Source organism: Lichenostomus cassidix, chromosome 17 (assembly GCF_008360975.1).
Source record: "Lichenostomus cassidix isolate B80296 chromosome 17, HeHo_3.0, whole genome shotgun sequence".
NCBI classification, from domain to species: Eukaryota; Metazoa; Chordata; class Aves; order Passeriformes; family Meliphagidae; genus Lichenostomus; species Lichenostomus cassidix.
The window spans coordinates 9,097,521-9,118,421 of record NC_139497.1 but is presented as its reverse complement, the minus strand read 5'-3'; the positions used below and the strand labels follow the sequence as shown (position 1 = coordinate 9,118,421).

Sequence of the window (20,901 nt, the reverse complement as noted above, 5' to 3'; positions counted from 1 at the left end):
CGCGCGGGGGTTGTCATGGCGACCGCGCGGGCGGCGAGCGGGGACTGGGGCGGGACACGGCGGGAGGAGTGGGCGCTGTGAGGGGAGTGTGAGGGCTTGGGAAGCCGGGAGGGGCTCTGAGGGCTCAGGGGGCCTGGCTCCTGTGAGGGCTTGGGGGGCTCTGAGGGCTCAGGGAGTCCGGCTGCTGTGAGGAGACTCTGGGGGCTCGAGGATCTGTGAGGGCCTGGGGCGGGGGCAGGGGGGTGGCGTAAGGGCTCAGAGTGCCGTGAGGGAAGTGTGAGGGCTTGAGCGGCTTTGAGGGTTCAGGGCGTCCGAGGGCTGTGTGGGCATGGGGAGTGTGAGGGCTCCGGAGGCTATGAGGGCTCTGGGGGTTGTGAGGGTTTGGGGCTGAGCTGAGCTTTGCAATGGCAGCTGTGTGGAGGCCCATGTGCTGTGAGGGGAAGGCCCCATTGAGGGTGTCCTGCCTGTGAGGGGACCTGTGTGAGGTAGACATTGCTTACCAAGGTGTCCCCACATGGACACCTCCATCCTGAGCTGCGTGTGGGTGCTGCAGCCCTGTCATGAGGCAGCCAAGCACCCTAGTCTGGATAAATACCACCCTCGCCTTTCCTCTGTCCCTTATTCTACCGCCCAGCTTTGTGAGCACATTCTTGCCCAGACAGTGCATCCATTGGTCACAGTTTTATTAAGCACATTAGATTATTGTTTCAGCAGAGCCTTTTTATGGTTGTATATATTCATTGTGATGCTAGCTGTGTCTACAAGTCCTGGCATTTCTTCTTGTTTCATACCATAGCAAAGACTTGAAAGAGTCTCCTAATGGAGCTCCAAAGGCAGAGAGTCTCATCCTGCTGCCTCACCGTGGGGTGGGCTGAGGCAAAGGCAGGCATGACCTCAATTCTGCTGACACAGGCCAGCTCTGTGTGACACACAAACAGCTTGTACACATCCTGGAATCTGTGCCTGGATAACAGTAATCCAGTCCTGTGGCTGGGTCAGGTGAGGAGGTGGCAGGATATAGAAGCCCCGTGAAGGCTTTGGCTGGAGGTTGAATGGCCTGTGATAGTCAGCTTAATATCAGCATTATGGCGATTGATATTTCTGGCATATAAACAACATATTCCCGCAGAGGTGCTGGAAGAAGTCCAGAAACACTTGGAGCAGCCCCAGAGAGCCTGGGAGGAGCCCCAGAGCATCAGGAGTGACCTGAGAGGGTCCTGGGAAAGGCCTGTGTCAGCCTCAGAGGTGTCCAGGGAGACACACATGGCTTATTCTGCACATCTGCAGCTGGAATGCAGGAGGTTTATGCAGTTCCCTTTGAGATAGCTGAGTAATGCAGAGGCACTAGGGTCCAGATTTATCCCACTAATTACTGGCATTGATTGAATAGTGTTCACACTGAAATCAGTGGAAAGGGATGGCTTGGCCCAGCCCAGCTCTGACCAGTCCTCTGACAACACATTTCTGTTTTCTGTGATGGTGTTTGGGGTGACCGATTCCAAAAACTGCAGCATCATTTAGGTATCAAAGGCAGCCAGGATGAATCTGGATAAGATCTGCTCAAGATTTCACACAAGGCTGTGCTAATGGGTAAAGACAATTTTTCCTGCAGGATGTGATGCCATCTCTTCAGAGTAATGTACAAAAGGAATCCTGTCTTCTTTCTGATTAAAACCAGGGAATGTAGAGTGTCTTGCCTGTGTTGTGCTGTCCGGGAAGGTGCATTCAGCATCAATTCTCATCAGATGTGCTCAGCACAGCGTTCACAGGCTCGGGAAACCCTGGAAAACCCTTCCTGAAATGGAGCAGGGGAGGCACTGCAGTGCTTGGGGGAGGTTTCCTGGTACAAATGCTGCTGTATTTAATGAAGAGACAGGTTTGGGGTTTTTTTCAGCCAGGGCTGGACTGCAAAGGCCTGTGCATTAGTGCCATCCATTTCCTTACTGCGTGAGCAATCCCAAGCCTTTGTGCTTCCCACAGCCTCTACTCCAGCCCGTACTGCCTTTCATGTGTGTGAAGCTGCTCTGTAATGTGTGGAGTGAGCAATTGTTGCCACCCCCAGCATTCCCAGAGGGAGTGTGAGAGTGGAAATGCTCTGCTCGGTTAATGCTCCCATACCTGTCTCCAGAACACCAGCAGGAGTGCTCCCAGGGGTAGGACCCTATGGAGGAGCTAAACTTTGCTCTCTGATTGAGCTTCCAGAGGTTTCCCCAGGAGATTCAGCCATCTTGAAGATCTGTGGGATAGGAGGCATTTCAGATTATTTGTGCATCATTTATTATTGCTAATTCTAGCCCAGACAGCAAGTACTTCTCTTCCTAGCTATGTGCACATCCACAGGAAATGACAATTCTATTTTCAATATTTTTCCATTTTTTAAATTCAAGTAAAATGCCACTACTTCTAAGATCTCTGTAAGGAAGAACACAGTCAGGAATCTCCATGGAGAGCTGCTGGAGCTGCCGGCCATGTCAGCCCTGCGATTTCTAATGCTGTGGCAGCCCAGCATTAATTAGTGTGTGCCAGGAGGTGAGCTGGCAAGTACCACAGCATGTCTGTGCCAGAACCCTGGCTCACATGGAGCATTCCTCCCAAGAGAAATCTCTCAGTGTGGGGCAAATTCTGGGAGAAAAAGCTGCACATTCCATGGTCCTGCCTGAGCAGAATGCTGAAGTGCATTTCTAGTGGTCGTTGATTTAGTGGAGAGGCTGCAGCTTGCCAGAGCAGGGAATGCTGGAAAGCAATTGGGAAGGCAGAGAAAGGAACAGCACTAAGGTGGGATGTTTGTGGCTCCCACATCATGTTTTCATTGCAGGCATCTTGTCTTAGCTGGGATTTGATTACTTTGAAAGCTCTCCTGAAACTCTGCTGCAAGTGACAAGCAAGGAGGTTTCACCTCATTTAGGAGCAGATCCCATCTGTAGGTGCTGCATAAATTAATGCAGTCCTAAATTAATGCTGTCATAAATTAACAGGGGGCCTAGAAAACATGGGGGCCAGTGTTACAAGGCAAAAGACCCTGGGTCTAACCCAAAGAAAGACACAGGGAAGCTAAAACTCAAGTTGGAAATCACATTTCTGTTTTGTTGAATTATATTTAGTTGTTTTTAAACTTTTTATTGTAATTGTTTTGGTTTTGTAACTACCTGTATTGCTTTTGGCTTGGAAACAGATTTTACTGTAAATACAACTGGTTTGAGCAGAGTGGGGAGGGACTTTCTTTTCACTTTTGCATATTGCCTTCCCCTTTTGCTGAACCAGTGTTCTGTGTGTGTGTATAGAGCTGATCCCTCCCCTCAGCAGGCAGGCAGACAGTGACTGTCATTCTCTTGTGCTTAACCAGCGACATTGCAGTCTGATTTCAGTCTCTGAAACAGCACCCAGTCTGAGCTGAACCTCTACCTGGGGCTGGCAGGAGCCCAGACAGAAATTACAGAACTAATTCTGTTTCTGTAGGTAAAAACCTGAAGCCCTGAGTTAAGGGAGAGACACTGGAGGATGAGTGTGGGTGGGAGCTGCCTCCAGAACCAGAGGGTTTTTGGTGGTGGGGTCGTTCCAGGTTTATGGTAACACTGAAGTGAGACGTGGGTATGTGCAGGTGTTTTCTCATTCTTGTCTTTCTGGTTGTTACTTTTAAGGATAAACAATCTTGTTTCCCAGAAATTATTGCTCCTGTGATGTTGAAGTTATGGAGGTGAGAGGCTGCTTCGAGAGACCAGTGAGTGAGAGGTGCAGTTGTGGTATGCCTGCCTAAGGGAAATCAGAAGAGCTGAATGGTATCAAGCCACAGGTCCACCCAGGCCAGTATCTTGTCTCTAATGCTCTGCAGCCGTTACCAAAGAAGCACAGGGCAAACAGATATGGATGTGGCAGGTGGTTCAGGCAATTCTTTAGCCACAAGCAAGTAACTTTTTGTTTAATAGCCCCAATGGGTTATTATGAATTTATCTAATCACCTTTTGCAGCCGTAAACTTTTGGCATAAACAGCCTCCTGTCCTGATGAGTCCTGTGGTTTATCATGATCTGTGTGGAAGAAGAGCTCCTTCCATTTGATTTGAAGATTTCCACTGAGTAACTCCATTCACAAGGCCGTGAGTCTGTCCCTTCAAAGCTTTCACTCCAGGAGTGTTTAACATTGTCAGTGATACTGTGAGACAAGGTAATGCTAAACCAGCTTTTACTTGATGTCAGGTTCAGCATTAATTGGCCATTTACATCTCCTTCATGTTTAAAACCTGTGAACTTTGAACATTGTTCCCATGAAGGTTCCACAGCTCCTCTGCTGTTCGTTGTCCAGTGATAAGCCTGATTGCTGTTGCCTTCTTCCATTTGGAGGATCTGTTTCTCCTGAGACTTTCCACCAAGAAGTGGTGACTAATTCGATCATGAGGTGCACATATGGTGACACCCCTGCTGTGAACAAAAATAAACTTTCCTTCACACAAAAGTTGATTTTATCATTCCTCTGTCTCTCTCAAACCTCCTCTTCATTCCCAGGGCACTCCTCTTCCTGGTAAGGATTATTCTTTCTCCTTCTTGTTTCCAAAAGTGCCTTCATCCATACTCCATGCTACTGCCTGTCTCCCTGCATAGAGGACTTCTTCCAATGTCATGGCTTCTTAAATCCCTGGTTAGAGCTGCTTTCATATCCTACACAGAGAGAGTTTCCGTACTGCAGTGTCTTTCCCCTGCATCCACAACACATTCCCAGAGAAGCCTCCTCGCTAATCGATGTAGTTTGTGGTGGGAGAAGCTACTGGCTGTGTCAGAGACTTCCTAAGGCTTTCCTAGGGGTGCTCTGCCAGCCTCCCTCTCGTGACTGATCCCTGGCATTGCACACTACTCCGGGCAGCAGTTCCTGTTCTGTGTTTATCTGACTTGAACAGGGATCTGACAGCATCTGAGGGCAGTAGGGCTCTGACTATCTCATGTGGTGGGAACCTGGTCACCTCAGTGTGCAAGTACACAGTAATGGCTGCACTTAAAATGCACCAAAACACTGTGACTTGCCTGGGTTTGATGGCATTATGAAAGGACTTTTATATTAAGAAAGCTGTGGCAAAAATTGCACCTTTCCTGATTGCAGTATTCCTTCAGGTCTGTTCTTCAGTGTGTTCAGAATTAGCTCTTGAAGTAGGAGTGACAGTCCATGAGGTAGGATGTAAACATCATATGGCTTCCTACTTCTCTGGAAAGATACTCAGATACAGGATCATAGGCAGGGTATAAGAACAACATGAAAATACACTGATACTAAATCCAGCCATCCAAATAGGCATTCCTCTCATCTTCTGCTGGATTTACTCCACCAGTGGTTGTGGATTCCAAGACCTCAACTTGGGTCTCTTCTACAACCTCAGGGAGCCTGAGTGCATCAGAATGGGAAGAAAGATACAGCTTGGGTCCTGTGGAGGTGAACTTGGTACTGCAGAGTGGGACTGCAGGTAGCAAACTGTTATTTCCCTGCATACTCATAGGAATTCATTGGTACAAGCCAGATGGGATGTCCTGGTTAAGAATCCATAGTGCTTTGGGAGCTACTATACTTCTACAAACTTGCTTGAAAGACATCTAGGCCCCAATAGCCAGGACCAGGTAAGTCACCCTGTTGTGTGTCTGGAGGTAAAACAGACAAAGTGCTCTATGGTGTTAATTTTTTCTTCTAATACTTTTTATTTCCTTCTTATTGGTATTTGCTGACAGCAGCAGAACTGCAGTTGCACATGATCAGACATTCTTATCTGCCAGAAGATCTCTCCCATGGTTCAGCCTGAGAGAGAAGCGAGGGACGTATGTATAAACATAAAGAATTTATGGACAGTTAGAAAATCCTCATTATTTATCTTTTCCACAGTTGAATTGTAACCAAATACCTGCAAACATCTTTGTTTCAAAGTGAGTGGGTTCATCTAGAATCTCCTTTTAAGTAGATTTTTGCTGTCCAGGTAATCTGGGGATTAATTCTGCAAACTTATATAGGGCTGACATGAATGAGCTGCTCTATAGAGAGCTGGAAGGAAGGAATATGTTACCAGTATGTCTCCTTTCTTCTCATAGGTCCCCCATTTTGTTATTTTATGCCTCTTTTTGTTACTAAAAACACTTCAGTTTTAAACTCCCAATGTATTCTGTCACCTAGTAAATACATCTATAAATGCTTTTATCTGTCAGAAAAAGAGGTGGGTGTGAGTTGTTGCATGGCAGAGCAGTGGTTCAGTGACAGGGTGGCTCAAGGGTCAGGGATTTAATTCAGTGGCATGTGCAAGGCAAAAGTGAAGTGTCAGGGGGCCACACTGAGCTCATTGCCTAATTATTCACTCATTATCTGTGTGGAAGTCCCAAAGCTTCTAAACAAGAGCTTGGGGAAGTTCTGGCCAATATCCTTTTCTCTTGGACCCTGTGATCTATTCAAATCCAAGGGGCTGCAATGACTGACAGGCCAGAACACCTGGAGTCCAGAGGTTCCTGGCATCTCCTGGCTTGTTCTGAGAGTGGTCAGATTTTTGGTAGGATTCTTCTTGGGCAGGCACCAAATCTCAGCCAGGGATCCCAGAGCTCACCCCTATGCTGACAGGTCACAGAGCCAGAGCTCTGTTAAAGGATTGCATTTCCAGGTGCAGGCTGAATGACGTCTCAGGAATTTCCCTGATCTTGCTGACTCCATGATAACCTCTATATTTTCTATGCTGCCTTGCCTGGATCCCTCCTACCTTCTTCAGATGGTTTGAGCAAAGAACACATCAAAAGGTGTAGGCATGTCTCTCATCAACTAAATACCACCAGTCAGGTTATCTGAAATCTTTTTATTTCACTGGAAAGAAAGTGCCTTCAGGGGTTCTCATTGTGTACCCCAAAAGTACACAGCAAAACAGCTCTTGAGTAGAGGCAAAAACAGCACCCCCATCCTTCTTGCTGAAACATTCTGTGTTCACAATAACCCCCCTGCTTTGATCTCTTGCCAAGAATAACACAGACAGTCTATAAAAACATCTTTAATGACATGATACAATTAAAAATATCTAATGTGCAACTCTAAGAAATGAATATGAAGCTTAAGTCTGTTTCCACACCCCTCCAAACTTGACTGACAGGTTCCAAACCTCCATTAATTGGCCTGAAAATGTATGAATACTCCAATATTATGGTGTGTGTGCTGTATATCAGTTGGGAGCGCAAGGGATGAATAATCAGATTTAGAAAGATTTAGGTGCCATGGTAGCTTTAAAAATCCTGCAAGGCACATCACTGCATCTGTGAGCATTTACATTTCTGTTTAAAGTGTCTGAAAAGCCTTGGAGACAGTCCTCCCTGAGGCTCTTAACAGCCTATGTGTTTTAAGTCTCTGAAGCAGTTGAGAAGTGAGCTCCAAATACCCCAGTCAAAGGAGAGTGTTGGTCTGAATTGATCCTCTTTCTTCACAGTAACAGAATTTGTACAGCACCTCATCTTTCAGACATCCAGAGCAGACCAGAGGAGCCAGAATGACTGCCAAGTCCCGAGGGAACCCTGGTTATTACATTATAAAGTAACTCTGGTCATGGTCTAATATGAAAGTGACAATTAGGAAAGCTTCTGTTCCTGAGTCTGCTCTGGTCTAAAGGACAGTGTCAGCTGAGACACTTTCAGAGGCAAGCAGGTCAGTGCAAATGAACAAACAGGTGAACCTCAGCCCAGCATGAGCCCAGTTTTAGCAAATGTGAAATTAAATGTGTTAATTTAAGTCCTGGCTAAAGAGTTTAAATTGGCAATTTTAACCCTGAGCGGCCATGACTCAGCTGAGAGCCAAAAACTCAGCTGTGTGGCTGTGCCCTTTGTCCTTTGATCCTCTGCACATTTTGTAGAGACCAAGACTAAGCAGGATTGGTTTTGAAGGATTCCTGGTTAGCAGGAGTGTTCATTGGAAGTGACACATGGCCATCATCACTGAGATGGAAACACAGACAGATCAGGCAGAAAATACCTGCATTTTCCCTAGAACATGGCTGTTATATTCTGACTATTGTAATGCTCCTCCAGTCTTCACTAGTGGCAATACTGCAGGTATCATCTCTCGAGTGGGCACAGAAGAGGACAGAGCACTTTTTTTCAGACACCACCTCTCCTGATTTGACAGGATGATTGAATATTAACTTCACAATAGCTCAGGACCTGCCTGCTCAGAGAGGCATCGTTTCATGTCTGACATGAGTAATCCCAGCTGTAGGCCAAGGAAGAGCCATGCAGGCTGTTCTTGTTTGGAGAATGAATAGCTTTCCATCCACTGGGAATCACAGACTTCCTGTGGAGCAGGATCCATTGTCTCAAAGTACAGTAGTGCAAGTACCAGCAAGTTGAAATAAGGCATCAAGGCTCTGGGAGGCCTGCAGGAAAAATCACTTGCAGCCTCCAGTGACTTACACCTCTGTGATTTCTCTCTGGACCCTGTTAACTGTGTTCTGACAAGAGTCCTGAGTCCCAGAAAACTGTCAGTCATCAAAAACACTGCTGTTCCTGTGACTGGAGCTGCTCTCCTTGACCATCACTCGGTAGGAGATGCGCATGAAAGAGCCCATGAGCAGCACGACAAAGAGGCTCAGCAGCAAGGACCAAACCCCTGGCTCAATCCCCTTGAGGGAGCTTGGGCTGTCCTGGGGGATGGTGTTGGTCAGACTCAGCAGGTACCCAAGAGTCCAGCCAGATGATCTATCACCCATCTGTTGAAATAAAAAGGAGAGGTCAGAAGAGAACGAGACAGCCTGGATCCCAGCTGTGTTTCTGTGCATGGTTCCCTGGGGGGCCTTGGTCCTACCTCATTACCTTGCTTTTCTCTGATGGTCACCATGTGGCTGACTGAACCACTGTCCCATTGTGGCCCTGCTCAGTGGGACCATGGCTTTGATGGTCAGTTGGGAAGAGGTCTGGGAATAGGTTTTCTTTTCTTTAGTGAAAGGAAGGACCTGAATCAAATCCCCCTGTCCCTAAGGGCTTCAGATAGCAATTTCAGGCCTTTCAGGCCTTTTTAGAAATTAGGAAGAAATTCTTCCTTGGGAGGGTGGTGAGGCCCTGGCACAGGTTGCCCAGAGAAGCTGTGAAAGTGTCCAAGGCCTTGCTGGACAGGGCTTGGAGCAGCCTGGTCTAGTGGAAGGTGTCCCTGCCCATGGCAGGAGGGTAGAACTACATGATGTTTAAGTTTCCTTCCAACTCAAAATCAGTCTAGGATTCTATGATGATAAGGCATTTACCAACCCTCACAAGTATAAAGGTGGTTGCAAAGAGGTAGGGAAGCATATTCTGGCTCAGGAAATATTACCAGCAATTTGTCCTTAGCATTAAGTGGAGATCAAGCTGTACTTCCTTCCCTGCCAACACAGACTTCTAAAGGTGGTGTTGATCCTGTTAAGTTTTTTGACCCATCTGTTTTTCAATGGGGACAAGTGTCACCTCTATCTCTCTGACACAGGTTTTCTTGTTTATTACAACAGTGAATCCATTTTGCAAAACCATCCTGCTGGAGAAGCCCAGTTGGTTGGGGCTTGTCAGTGTGGGAACAGGCTGGCTGTACTGGAACAAACCCTGCCTGGTAACTGGGAACACTGTGCTATAGGAACTGACCTTCTGGAATGCAGTCCAAGCAGGCTGGTCAAAGTCAAGTTGTACTGTTGTACTGAGATGAAAGATGAAGGCAGACACAGTGCAGTAATCAACAAGTGTATCCAGGCTTGCTTGGGACTTCCCAGTCAGCTGGTGCCATTAAAAAAAAAAAAAAAGGGGGAGAAAAAAATAAGTAAATACTCAGTAGCTGAATTTCAGGCCTGCTATAACCTCTTCTTTCCTGCACTGGGACTGACTGTGGAACTGGAGGAGGGGTTTGTGTCCCATGCAGACTGAGACCACATTTCCTGAACTCACTGGGCTGTGGTGTGGAAACCAGCATCATCCTTTACTGCCTTTGTTCCCATCTTATTAAGCCAGGCAGATGCAAGGGCAGCAGGACTGTCAGCCAGGTTGCCTTGCTGGTGAATAACTTGGTAGGATTGATTCCCTGCCCTCTAATTACGTTGAGCAAATGCTGCAGCCTTTCTCCTTCCAGATGAGAATGCTTTAGGGAAGTGCTTATGGGCATTGCTGCCTCATTAACAAACCCTGGAGAAATTGTCCCATTTGAATATTACTGTGGATGCTCCATCAGTGAAAGTGCAAATGAGGGTGACCTCATAACCACCAGCTGAGGGAAAGAACTGACAAATTCCCCCTGGCCTGGGCTCTGTGGGCCCAGGTGAAATGGGAACAACCCTGGAGTCTGAGTGGATGTGTCCCTTGCACTTAAGGACAGAAGGATAACAGCAAGACCAAGGTGATGTCCAGGAATGAGTAGACAGCCTTCCTGTTTACTCCTTAAAATACAGTAAAAGGTATTTGTGGCTTTTCATTTAATTAGGACCAGGTGTTACCACCAGCAGCTGGGATTTGAGAGGAAGGAAAATAAGAGGAGCCTGTTTCCTCAAAGTTAAAAAAAAAAACCCAACAAACCCTAAAAAAAGCCCCCACAAAACCCCCAAACCCACAAAATCCAGGCAAATCCAATTTTTTCTCTGAGGGAGCCAGTAAGTTACAGCTCGGTCAGTCTGAGCCCTGAGGGCTTTTGCAACAAACTGCTCCTTGCTTCCCACTCTCCCTGCACACTGAGTTATTCCACAGTTACCTCACTGATGGACATCCCACACAGCCTCTTGACAGCCTGACCCAAGTCAGGAGAGGGTACAGTTTCTCTCATGAAGTCCATGGCCTCAGAAACCACCTGCAAGAGCAGCAGAAGTAATCCTCAGGTAAGACTGTGCTCTGTCCTTGCATTGCACACCAGAAATTACCCCCAGGGAAGTGAGGGGCAGTGGCTGTGCATTGCCAGGGTGCCCTTGGTGTGTAGTGTTGGTTCCAGTGCTTTGGAAGGATTCAAGGGACACGAGCAGATCTGTCACTGTCTGCAGATAGAAACAGGTCTGTTCCCAGTGTCCAGGCCCTGCCTGGATAAGTACACTAATCACAGAATCATGAGATCATATTGGTTGCAGAAGATGTCTAAAATCAAGTTCAACCATTAACCCAGCACTGCCAAGCCCACCACTAAACAATGTCCCCAAGTGTCACATCTACACAGCTGTCAAATCCCTCCAGGGTTTGTGATTCCATCACTGTCCTGGGCAGCCTGTCCCAGGGCTGGACAACCCTTCTGGTGAAGAATTTTTTCCTAATAGCCAACCTAAATATCCCCTGGCACAACTTGAGGCTGTTTCTTTTGTCTTATTTCCCCTTTCTTCCCAGGAGCAGGAAGCTGGGGAAATGTCTGTAACTACCCTCCCTGAAAATGCACTCAGCTTGTCCTAGGATCTTAAGCTTCTTAACAATCCAATGACTTTGGACACTAAATCTGGGTTCTCAGATAGGAGAGTTCTTGTGGTGCAGCATGGCCAGATGTTTGCTAAGGGAGGGGCAGAGGATCTCCAGCTTTACCACAGACCTGGTGTGGGAAGACCTGCTCAGCACACAGCTTCTGACTGTGCCATCCCTGACTGCTGGCTCTGTGGAGCCCCAGAGTTGGTCTCAGCAGCAGACATTGAGGAGACATGGATGAAGAAAGTTCCACCACAGTCACTGTGGGAAGCCAGTGGTCCATGTTTGAACAGCTGTGTGGCAATGAGGGGGAGAGGGCAGGAGTGTCATGGTCTGGCTGTTCCCACTGTATTTATTAATGGTCAAACTGGTCCCATTTCATGGGTTCTCCATAGCAGTTGCTTACCCCAGTGTAAATGAGAACTCACCAGAAACCTGGTCTGGAGGGGCTTGAGGCCACTGCTGAGGGAATGCTTGGAGAAGCTGCAGGAGGAGGAAGAGTGGAGCAGGCTTTGCACAAGTCCCATGCAGGCTGTGAGATTGCTAGAGCCTGTGATGTTGAAGACCTCCTTGAGGCCAGGGGTGTCCCGTGTGTCATCACGGGCAGCACAAGGTCCACCATGCACTGATTGCCACTGCACTTCCCGGGAGTAGGTGAGGGGCCAGCAGGGATTGGACACAGTTTTAGCACTTCTCTGATCCTGGAGGTAGAGTAAAACAAGGACAGAGGCAGCAAGAGAGGACACTCGCATCCCAGGGCTTCACATAGGAAGACAGAATGTTAACACAGTGAGGAACAGCTTTCCCCAGGCACTACAGTCCTGAGATCAAGCAGGGAGGCTCTGAAATGTTTGCCAAATCTTGTCATTGAGCCAACCACGAGGCCCAGCCAGGTCCCAGCTCCTGCTGAGCTCAGGGCCAGCGCAGTGACTGGACCTGCTCTGAGAGGTGATGAGTCCCAGCCCTATCCACCCTTCCTTAGACCACAAATACAGTTTCATGCATCCTGTACTCTTTCTAGTTGCTATTTTGACCTGCCTTCCAAACGGCTCAACCCCTCAAGAATCATTGTTACTTATATCTAGCCATTTCCCTATATAATGTGGTGAAGTTAAGTGTTCAAGTGGGACATTCAGGTCTCAAATAAGGGCAAGTGGGGTTTATAGGGAGGAAAGTGGATGGGCTGGTAGTAGTTAATTCCTGAAAAATGCAGGTTTGATGAAGACTAAGATGGTTCCTTGTGGTGGTTTTTTGGGGTTTTTTGTGTTTTTGTTGTGTTTGGTGTTTTGGGTGTGTTGGGTGGGTGGTGGTGGGGGGGTTTGTGTTGGGTGTTTTGGTTTTGTGTGTTGGTTTTTTTGTGGGTGTTTTTTGTGTGTGGGTTTGAGTTTGTATCATCCTATACCACTCTTTTCCTCCATTTCCCAAGTGAAATAAAATTTGGAAGAACCAAACCACCTGCATGTTTTCAAAATGAAATATCGCTCTTTTAAAGATGCTTCAGGGTTAAAGTCAGCAAATGAAATACCTCAAATGGAAGGTCCCAGTTAGTTAGTTGGGTGGGTGCTTCCTTTCTGGGATGGAGGAGCAGTTCCTAGGAGCCAAGGCAAGCCTTGCCTCTCTTCACCCTGAAGGTGATGTTGACACCTCTGGAGAGCAATTTTGTGCTTGTGTGTATTAAGTAGGAGCCAAAGAGGACCTCTAAGTAGGAAATCCTTGAATGGGTGCCTGTGTGTCTGCTTGGAGGGAGAGAATATGTTTTACAAATGCCCTGGGGTTTTTAATATACTCAAATGGCCTCTACTAAAGAGGGATTGACATTAAAATGGTTGACATTTTGTCCATTATCACACCTTGTGCAACTGTCATTTAGTGACATTGTACCCAGGAGCTTTGCAGGTGTCCCTTGGCAAACACTCACCTGGATGAGCAGAGAGAGCAGCCTGCTGCGGAGCTGCTCTGTGCCATGGCAGGGGCACTGATGGGTGTACACCTTGTGTGTCTGCCCGTAGAGCTGCAGCTTCACTCCCTCCTTGGGGGGCTGATTCTCTTCTTCCAGCTCAGAAGTGAGCTGTGCTGAGCTTTCTCCCACAGACAGGACTCCTGCCATCCCCTTCCTGGAAGGGACCAACTGTCCTCGCCAGTCGTACTGACCCAAAAAGAACAAGAGAGGTCAACCTTTGAATCCTGGTTGCAGTCAGGTGTCAGCATTGGTGCACAGAGAGAGAAGGCAGCTTGATGGTGCCCTGCAGCCCTACTCTTTTTTGCCCACAGGATATAAGGATGCTGAACCGGTGGCTTCAGAGGAAACAGGAAGCCATTGTACAGCCACTGCCACCTGCACAGAGCCTTCCCACAGCCCGTGGGGGCAAACAGGGCTCCCCAGCCTGGGTGGCTGCACCAGGCAGTGGTCCTGGCAGGTGGGAGCAGGGGAGAGTGGAGAGGGTGATGGGGAATGGCAGGGATGTTTCCAAGGGGGCAGATATGGGCTTCAGGTGCTGCTTTGATGCTGAAGTGGTCCTTCTGTCAGAAGAACCCTGTGGTTTCATCTCCTGCAGTCTTGCAGAACTGACTTTGGCAACGCTGAAGCTGGCAGCAGAGGCAAGAGAGTTTACATTGGGTAAACACTGTCCCTGACTGGGGAAGGCTGTACTACTGTCAGCAGGTCTGACAATTCCCTAACCAGTGTGTGCTTGCTGTGGTTATTAGAGCTACTTTTCACATCCCTGATGTGGAATAACTCAGTCTAACCCACCTTTCTCTTGCCCTTCCTGTTCTTTTTGAGACACTTTGGCTTGAGAAGTGATGGATGAAGCAAGAAAACTGACATGTGTGGGGTTTTGTTAGCCTTCTAAATACAGACCAGGCCTCCCTGATCTCACTGGTGTCTCACTGCAAGGAAATGAGAAGTGCTTTTGCTTTGGCAGCAACAGAATCTGCTTCTCTGTCCACCATCCACAAGATACCCCAGGGGACAGCTGGATGTCAGTGGCAATCCCACAGCACCCCACAGACAGCAGCAACTCCAGTTTGATGGTAGCACTGAGCTACAGCTGCAGGGACTCAGAGCAGTGGAGTTCTTGGTGCTGCCCCATGGCCAGGCTGTGTGGGGTCATCTACATGAGCATCCTGGATGTGCTGTCCAGAAAGCCTCACATCTGTTAGGGTGATTGCATGGATGTATTCATGGAAGGCTAGAGTAGTGGTTTGGTTCTTCAACATAGTCCTGACCATGGAATCACAGAATGGTTTGGGTTGGGACAGATCTTAAGGCTCATCTCATTCCAAGCTCCTGCCATGGGCAGGGACACCTTCCACCATCCCAGGTTGCTCCAAGTCCTGTCCAGCCTGGCCTTGGACACTGCCAGGGATGGGGCAGCCAAGCTTCTCTGGGCACCCTGTGCCAGGGCCTCAGCACCTCACCTCAGCCAGCTGGTGTTGGATCTGAGCTGCCTCCTCTGAAAGGCAGTGGAAGTTGTGCTGAAGCATTGTTTAAAGTACAGGAGTTTACCTATCTCTCCACATGTCTGTGGCTGTCTGTTAAAAGGAGCTTCTCAGCCCAGCTCTGTGAATCAGTGAGGGAGAACCAGGGAGAATCATCCTTTACCTTGAAGAAGTTCTCCAGGATGTAGTTAACAGCAACCCAATTGAATGCTTCCTCATCTGGGCTGGAGAGGATCTGTGCCCCCTGAAAGTTGAAGGGAGATGACTTCAGGGTCACAGTCAGAGCTGCAAGGACACCGTCAGAGAGGATGGGATGGGTGAGGCTAAACACAAAAGAAAAAGAATGCACATTTGAGGTTACAGGACCCTGCCAGGAGCAGCCTGCAGTGGGGGCACAATGCAGGGCTTCTGCTGTGCTCCTCACTTTGGGTAGTAGCCCAGAGGCACAACGACAATCCCACTCCTGTTGCTGCTTTTCTCTCCATTTGCATGGCACTGGAGGCAGCAACAGCAGAGGGATGATTTGAGCAGTTGTGGCACCATTTAAAAATTTAGGACCTTAGTACCCCCTGTCTCTGAGGAAGTCCTCTGGCCTCATCCCACTGATCTGGTCCCCTCCAAACGTCACTTTTCCCCAGTGTCTAAAAGGAGATAAAGGTCCCAGGAATGAGGTGACTGAGAGCAGGGTCTACAGAAGTGTGTGTGATAAGGTGAACCTTCCCACCACCATTTCCAGTCTGCTGACAAGAAACACCCCTGCAAACCCATGTGGGCTGTCACACAAACTGAAAACACTTGAGCTTCCAGACTGACGGGTGTTTTCCTAAGCACTAATTGTGAAACTGCAATTGTGAAGCAGACACTACCCAGCCTGGCAGCAGTTGCAGGGCTGTCATCCTCATGGCTGCCTGGGGGGACACATGGAGACACAGGCAAGCCATGCTCCTCTCTTCAGGGCTGAGGAAGGCTGGCCTGACTAGCAGATGAGGGATGGCACACACTGCAGAGCAGACAGGGTGAGATGCCTGTACAGAATGATCCCGTGATGTGTGTGATCTGGGTGTGGGCTTGCAATATTCACTCACTTCAGCTGCCTCATGCCAGCGGTGGCTCCCAAGTACAGGGGGGTTTGGCTGTGCTGCTCTGCTGGGATCTCGTTTTGGGCCCAGTTCAAACATGGCTCCAAGCTCTTCCCAGCTTTCTGAGGAGAATCTGAGTAGCTGGAGACTCCTGGACCTGAGGACCACAGAACAGAATGGAATTTTAAATAAAGTTATGGGAGAACTGTGAGAGCTGTACCCTAGAGATTGCTATCCCAGGACATGGTTAAGGACAGGCCCTGTCACAGATGGAACAAAGGAGTTCTTCCATGTATCTGTCCTGCTGAGATATGGTACTGGGACCAAAACACATGTGCACAGAAATCACAGATTGCACTAACACTGCCCTAGCTCTGCAGCTGAGACATCCATACTAACCACATGACTGCTGCAACAGCGGAGGCTGTCTGCCCAAAAAAGAAGAAATGTGGCTTTAGTTGCTGTAAAAATAAGCAAAAGGACACACGGAGGCTGATGTGTCACCTCTCCCCTCCAGCCACTGAGCCCCTGCCTGCAAGCAAGACAGCCCTGCTCTAGAGGAAGCCAGTGCTCTGCAGAGGGAAGCTGTGTGCCAGCCTTGACTCATTTTTCCAGCAAGTCAATAGGGTCTTAAATGTTGGTTTTGAACTACTACCCAGGAAGAGCCTCACTTCCCCATCCTCCTGACTCCCTTGCCACGTGCTTTTCTCTCTGGGGCCCTGGGCTGGGGTAGGGCTGGACTGCAGCTTTCCTGCAGCCCCTGCAGGGCTGTGGCTGTGCTGCCATGCAGACAGGGCTACTCACACCTGGGCACGAGACCTGCCTGGGCCTCTTGCTGCTGCTGCTGACAACAAACTGCCTCACAGAGCTGCTGCTCTTAACCCAGCCACTGAACAAGGGACACATCCAAGGTTTCAGGGAGCCCTTCTTGCATCTTCTGTGTGTGATTTGTGTTGCTTACAGCCTGCAGGGGTACAAACCCTGTTCCCTGCTTGCTGTGCAGCTGCCCTCCCACAGCACACTGCTGCTGAGGGTTCAGTCCTTCCCAGCATCCCGCTATAATCAGGCTTTAACATCAAAGCAAGATTAGGAGATAGGGAAGGAAAACCCCATGCACTAATGCATAAAGCCATCTCAGCTGGAATTGGCAGGGCCAAACTGATTCAAATTCGTGAGGAAACCCCCAAAACTCTCTGAAATGTGACACCTAAAGGCAAGCTGAACTCATGCTAGTGCTGTCAAATGCCACACAGGGGATTGGAATCTTTGCAGCAATATTGTCCTGGAACTACCCCTCTTGCTGCCCAAGGCAGAAGCAGGAGGAGGCAGAAGATACCAGGAGTCACCCTGCAGTCAGATTTGTCTCCGTTGCTGTTCACTGCCTCTCCTGGGTGAGAAGCTCCAGCAACCTTGGCTCTGCCATTGATCCATGTGGACATCAGACCAAGCCCCATCCTCTCTGTGTGCTGCCCTGCCTGCAGCAGCCCAAAATCCTGACACCTGCTACTGCCAAGTGCCTGATGTCCAACTGTGTGCAGCTAAATCTGCCCAGTTGAGAAGAGCCATGCTGAAAATAAGCAACTCATGCTTCACTATCGTCAGCCACTATTTCAATGTGCAGCTGGGTGGTGCAGGAGCCAAGGAATTTGTGGCACTGGTCCATGCACAGGTCTGTTTTTCCATCCATCCCATGCCAGTCCCACAGATCACCGAGCAGGAATTGGGCACCTTACCTTGCACAGGACAGGAACTGCATCCTCTGATCACCCCTGTCCTGTTAGCCTTGGTGGTTGTCCACTGGTAGATGAACAGGATGGTGCGGGATGGGCCAGCATCCAGAACAATGCCATACTGGAAAAGCCCCAAAACATTCTGCTGAAAAACACCACTGAATGCAGGCTGATTGATACTGTAGGGTTAATCAGTGTACATAGGTATTCTGGGTGACCCCTGGGCCTGCACTGCAGTATGAGAGTTTCTTCAAAGAGAAGGTGAAGCCAGAAGATGATGAGGATTTGCAGGGAACTATCTGCACTTCTGAATATACATGAGGAACAGCAAGAGTGGAGAAACGCCCAGAAATACATCAGCCCAACAGTGGCATGTGCTGGAGCTGCTCCTGAAACCAAGCAGAGGGCTTCCCCTGAGAGCTGAGCCACCTGGAGCTCAGGAAAAACAGGTCCTAAAGCAGTGGGAGATGGCACTATACACATTCTCCACTGATTCTGGGACTCAAACTGCTGCTGAGACTCAAACTGCTCAAACCAAACAAGCTTGGTTTGCCCAGGCTCTTGTGCAGGAATTGGAGTGCTGCAGCTTGCTTCTCCTTCTGAGGAACCCAGCACTGCTGTGTCTCTGTGGTGTCCCACTGCAGCGATGGTGTGACATGGGTGGGGTTTGTCCCAGGGTGTGCAGAGCTGTAGGAGCTGCAGCAACCAGCACAGACACTGTACAACACAGCAGCCCCTCAGAGACAGAGATGATGTCTTGGCAGAAAGAGCAGCAGCAGTGAACATGACCACCTCAGCCTTGTCCCTTGACACCTCTGCTATTGCCTAGGCCAAAGGCTCTCTGTCTCTTTGCCCCCAGTGTTTGTCTGTTTGCTGCTGACCAAGCCTTGCTGCTCTCAGTATATGAGGGTGAGCAAGTGGAGGCCACTGGTGTGCTTTGCAGCACAGCCCTGGATGTCCCCACAACCAAAATAACCCCAGAGCTAGCCTAGGGCTCCTCTCCCACTATTACATGACCTCAATTTGGGACATCTCCTACACAGACAGGAAGGAAACTCATGAGCGACATGGCAGTGCGTGGTCAAAGCTGCATCTCACGCACAAATAGTCATAGCTGTGACTGAGTGGGAGGAAAAATCTCCTGAGAGGTTGATGTTAATGCCACCAGAAGGGTTTCAGCACCAGACAGAGCTGGGAGAAGCCTCTGAGCGAGGCTGGCTGGCTGCTGCGCTCCTGGAGCTCCCAGTTGCACCAGTCCTGGCGCCCAGGCCAGGGGCTGGTGGGGCTGGGCTGGAGCAGAAATGCGGAAGGAGTATGGAGCTCCCTGCCCGAGCCTGCTGGCACCCTCCCACACCAGTGACAGCTCGGATTTCTAGCAGGGACATGTTGGCTGCCGCAGAAGGAAGAAAGGAATGGCATTGGTGGAGGTTTTTTTCCTCCTCCAGAAAATGAGAGGCTGCTGCTGGGAGTGCAAGGGACAAGGGGAGGGATCACCACATTTCTGCCCTGCTCGACACCAGGAAAGAACAGAATGAAGAGCAACAGGGGGGTTTTTGATCCAACTTTGTTTCCGAGAGGAACATGGAGGAGACGTGCAATCTCTAAACACACAGGATAACTTAACTTGTGCTGGGTTAAACCATGATGTGCCACTGAGCTCAGCTCAGCAAGTGGAGCATCAAGAGGCAAGCAGGTGGGCATTAACACCCCCAGACCTGACACTGCTGCATAGAGCATGCTGGCTCTTTGACTGAAATCAGGATAGGACCAAAGAGGAGAAGGCATGAAAGACAATTTGTTTTTAAGACAGAAGCAGCTGTTCAGGGCCACCTTCCTACTGCCTTTCGAGAGGGACCTAGCTCTTTCCCTGCACTGACACCATTGATCCCTTGCTGCTCTGGGGTAGCTCCTGACATGAGCTGCCTGCCCTCAGCCTGTCCTGAGCATCTCCACTGATCCATGGACCACATCCAGCCTGTATTGCCTGACCAGCCAAAGGGGTTGGCTTGTTTTGGGTTCAAAAAGCTACAGCATGTTGAAAGATCCCAACCTGTCCTGGCAGCCTTGTTCCAGCTCCCTCCTCTGTTTGTAAGTAGCTCAGTAATGAAATGAATTATCAAAAGCAAAAAAAATCCCAATTTAACTGCTTTTCTCACCTCTCAAGAGCCCTTACCTTGGTCCTGAGGGGGGCCATGGGCACATCTTTGGTGGAGACACAGAGCAGCACGATGCCCGTCAGTCCCGCTACAATCACCAGCCAGGGGGGAAGGAGCTCACGCCAAGACATGAAGAGCTTTCTCCTTTCACAAAAGAGGAAGCAGTGGAGCAGCAAGCTGACAGCGGCTGCTTTAACAGCCTTTAAAAAGAGCAGAAAGGCGTGGCCCGTGCCAGGCTCTGACTTCAGCCCAGCCCCAAGCCACAGGGACCACAAGGACGCGTGGGCCTGGCTGGGATGCGTCAGGAGCTCTCCCTTGCATCGCTGCTGTCCATAAATAACAGGAGGGCTCCGTGCCCAGCCCAGTGCGAGCTGTGCAACGGCACCGCTGCAACCTCGAAACTGCCCCAGGCGACGGGCTTGAGGTAAACACGAGTGTGGGGTTAACTCAGCTGTTTAATAAGCAGAAAGCAGGCAAAACTCATCCCTTTGGTATTCCACGTCTGGCAGTGTGAGTTTCCAAAATAGAAGAGGGGAAATCTTTGTCACTGGGTTTGCTTGGTATCTGAGGGCTCCAGGGTGGACCTGGGGTGCTTCCCTGCAGGTCCACTGGGCTGGGGAAGAGGACAGGCACACTGCCTGGTCCTTCCAATGGTACCTGCCTCCTTGGCCACTTTCAGGTGGCACCTGGGACACAGAAACATCTGCATGTTTGGGTTTCCACTCACATGACACTCTGGCTGTTTGGTCCTTGCTGTGGGTAGGGGACAGCAGGGGCTGTTCTGTGTGTCAGCCTTTTGGGGTGCCTGAAGCCCCCCGACAGCCTCTCTGTGGGAGATAACCAAGGCTCAGACTGTATGAAACACACGCCTGCTTCTCCTGATGGTGCAACAAAGTTATATCCCTGAAAATGGAAAACCTGAAGAAAACTCCGCGGCTGCTTGCACTGAGGCAATTGGCTGATCCCTGAGAAGAGACGACTGAGAGGGGACCTGATCAATGTGTAAAAGTGTCTGAAGGGTGGGTGTCAGAGCACGGACCAGGCTCTGCTGGGAGCTGCCGAACAACAGGACAAGAGGCAGAAATTGATGGGAATTCCAACCGAACATGAGAAGAACTTCTTTCCTG

At 49.3% G+C, this 20,901-nt stretch overlaps 1 protein-coding gene across 2 annotated transcripts; it reads right to left on the bottom strand.

The window, feature by feature from the left end:
- Positions 1-6,977: 6,977 nt before the first annotated feature.
- LOC146429994 (ectonucleoside triphosphate diphosphohydrolase 2-like) lies at positions 6,978-19,924 on the bottom strand. 2 transcript variants are annotated; one of them, XM_085076408.1, is made up of 9 exons: positions 19,792-19,924; positions 17,622-17,739; positions 15,895-16,045; positions 14,973-15,132; positions 13,287-13,514; positions 11,797-12,069; positions 10,683-10,778; positions 9,593-9,721; positions 6,978-8,694 (listed from the first exon to the last, which is right to left on the bottom strand). In XM_085076408.1, the coding sequence occupies exons 1-9, from the start codon at positions 19,903-19,905 to the stop codon at positions 8,467-8,469; spliced, it is 1,497 nt and encodes a 498-aa protein (XP_084932534.1). In that variant the 5' UTR covers positions 19,906-19,924; the 3' UTR covers positions 6,978-8,466. The 2 variants fall into 2 exon arrangements, with proteins under 2 accessions (XP_084932534.1, XP_084932535.1); XM_085076409.1 differs by lacking the exon at positions 19,792-19,924 and having other exon boundaries at positions 14,973-15,053; positions 17,622-17,738.
- Between the last annotated feature and the right edge of the window lie 977 nt (positions 19,925-20,901).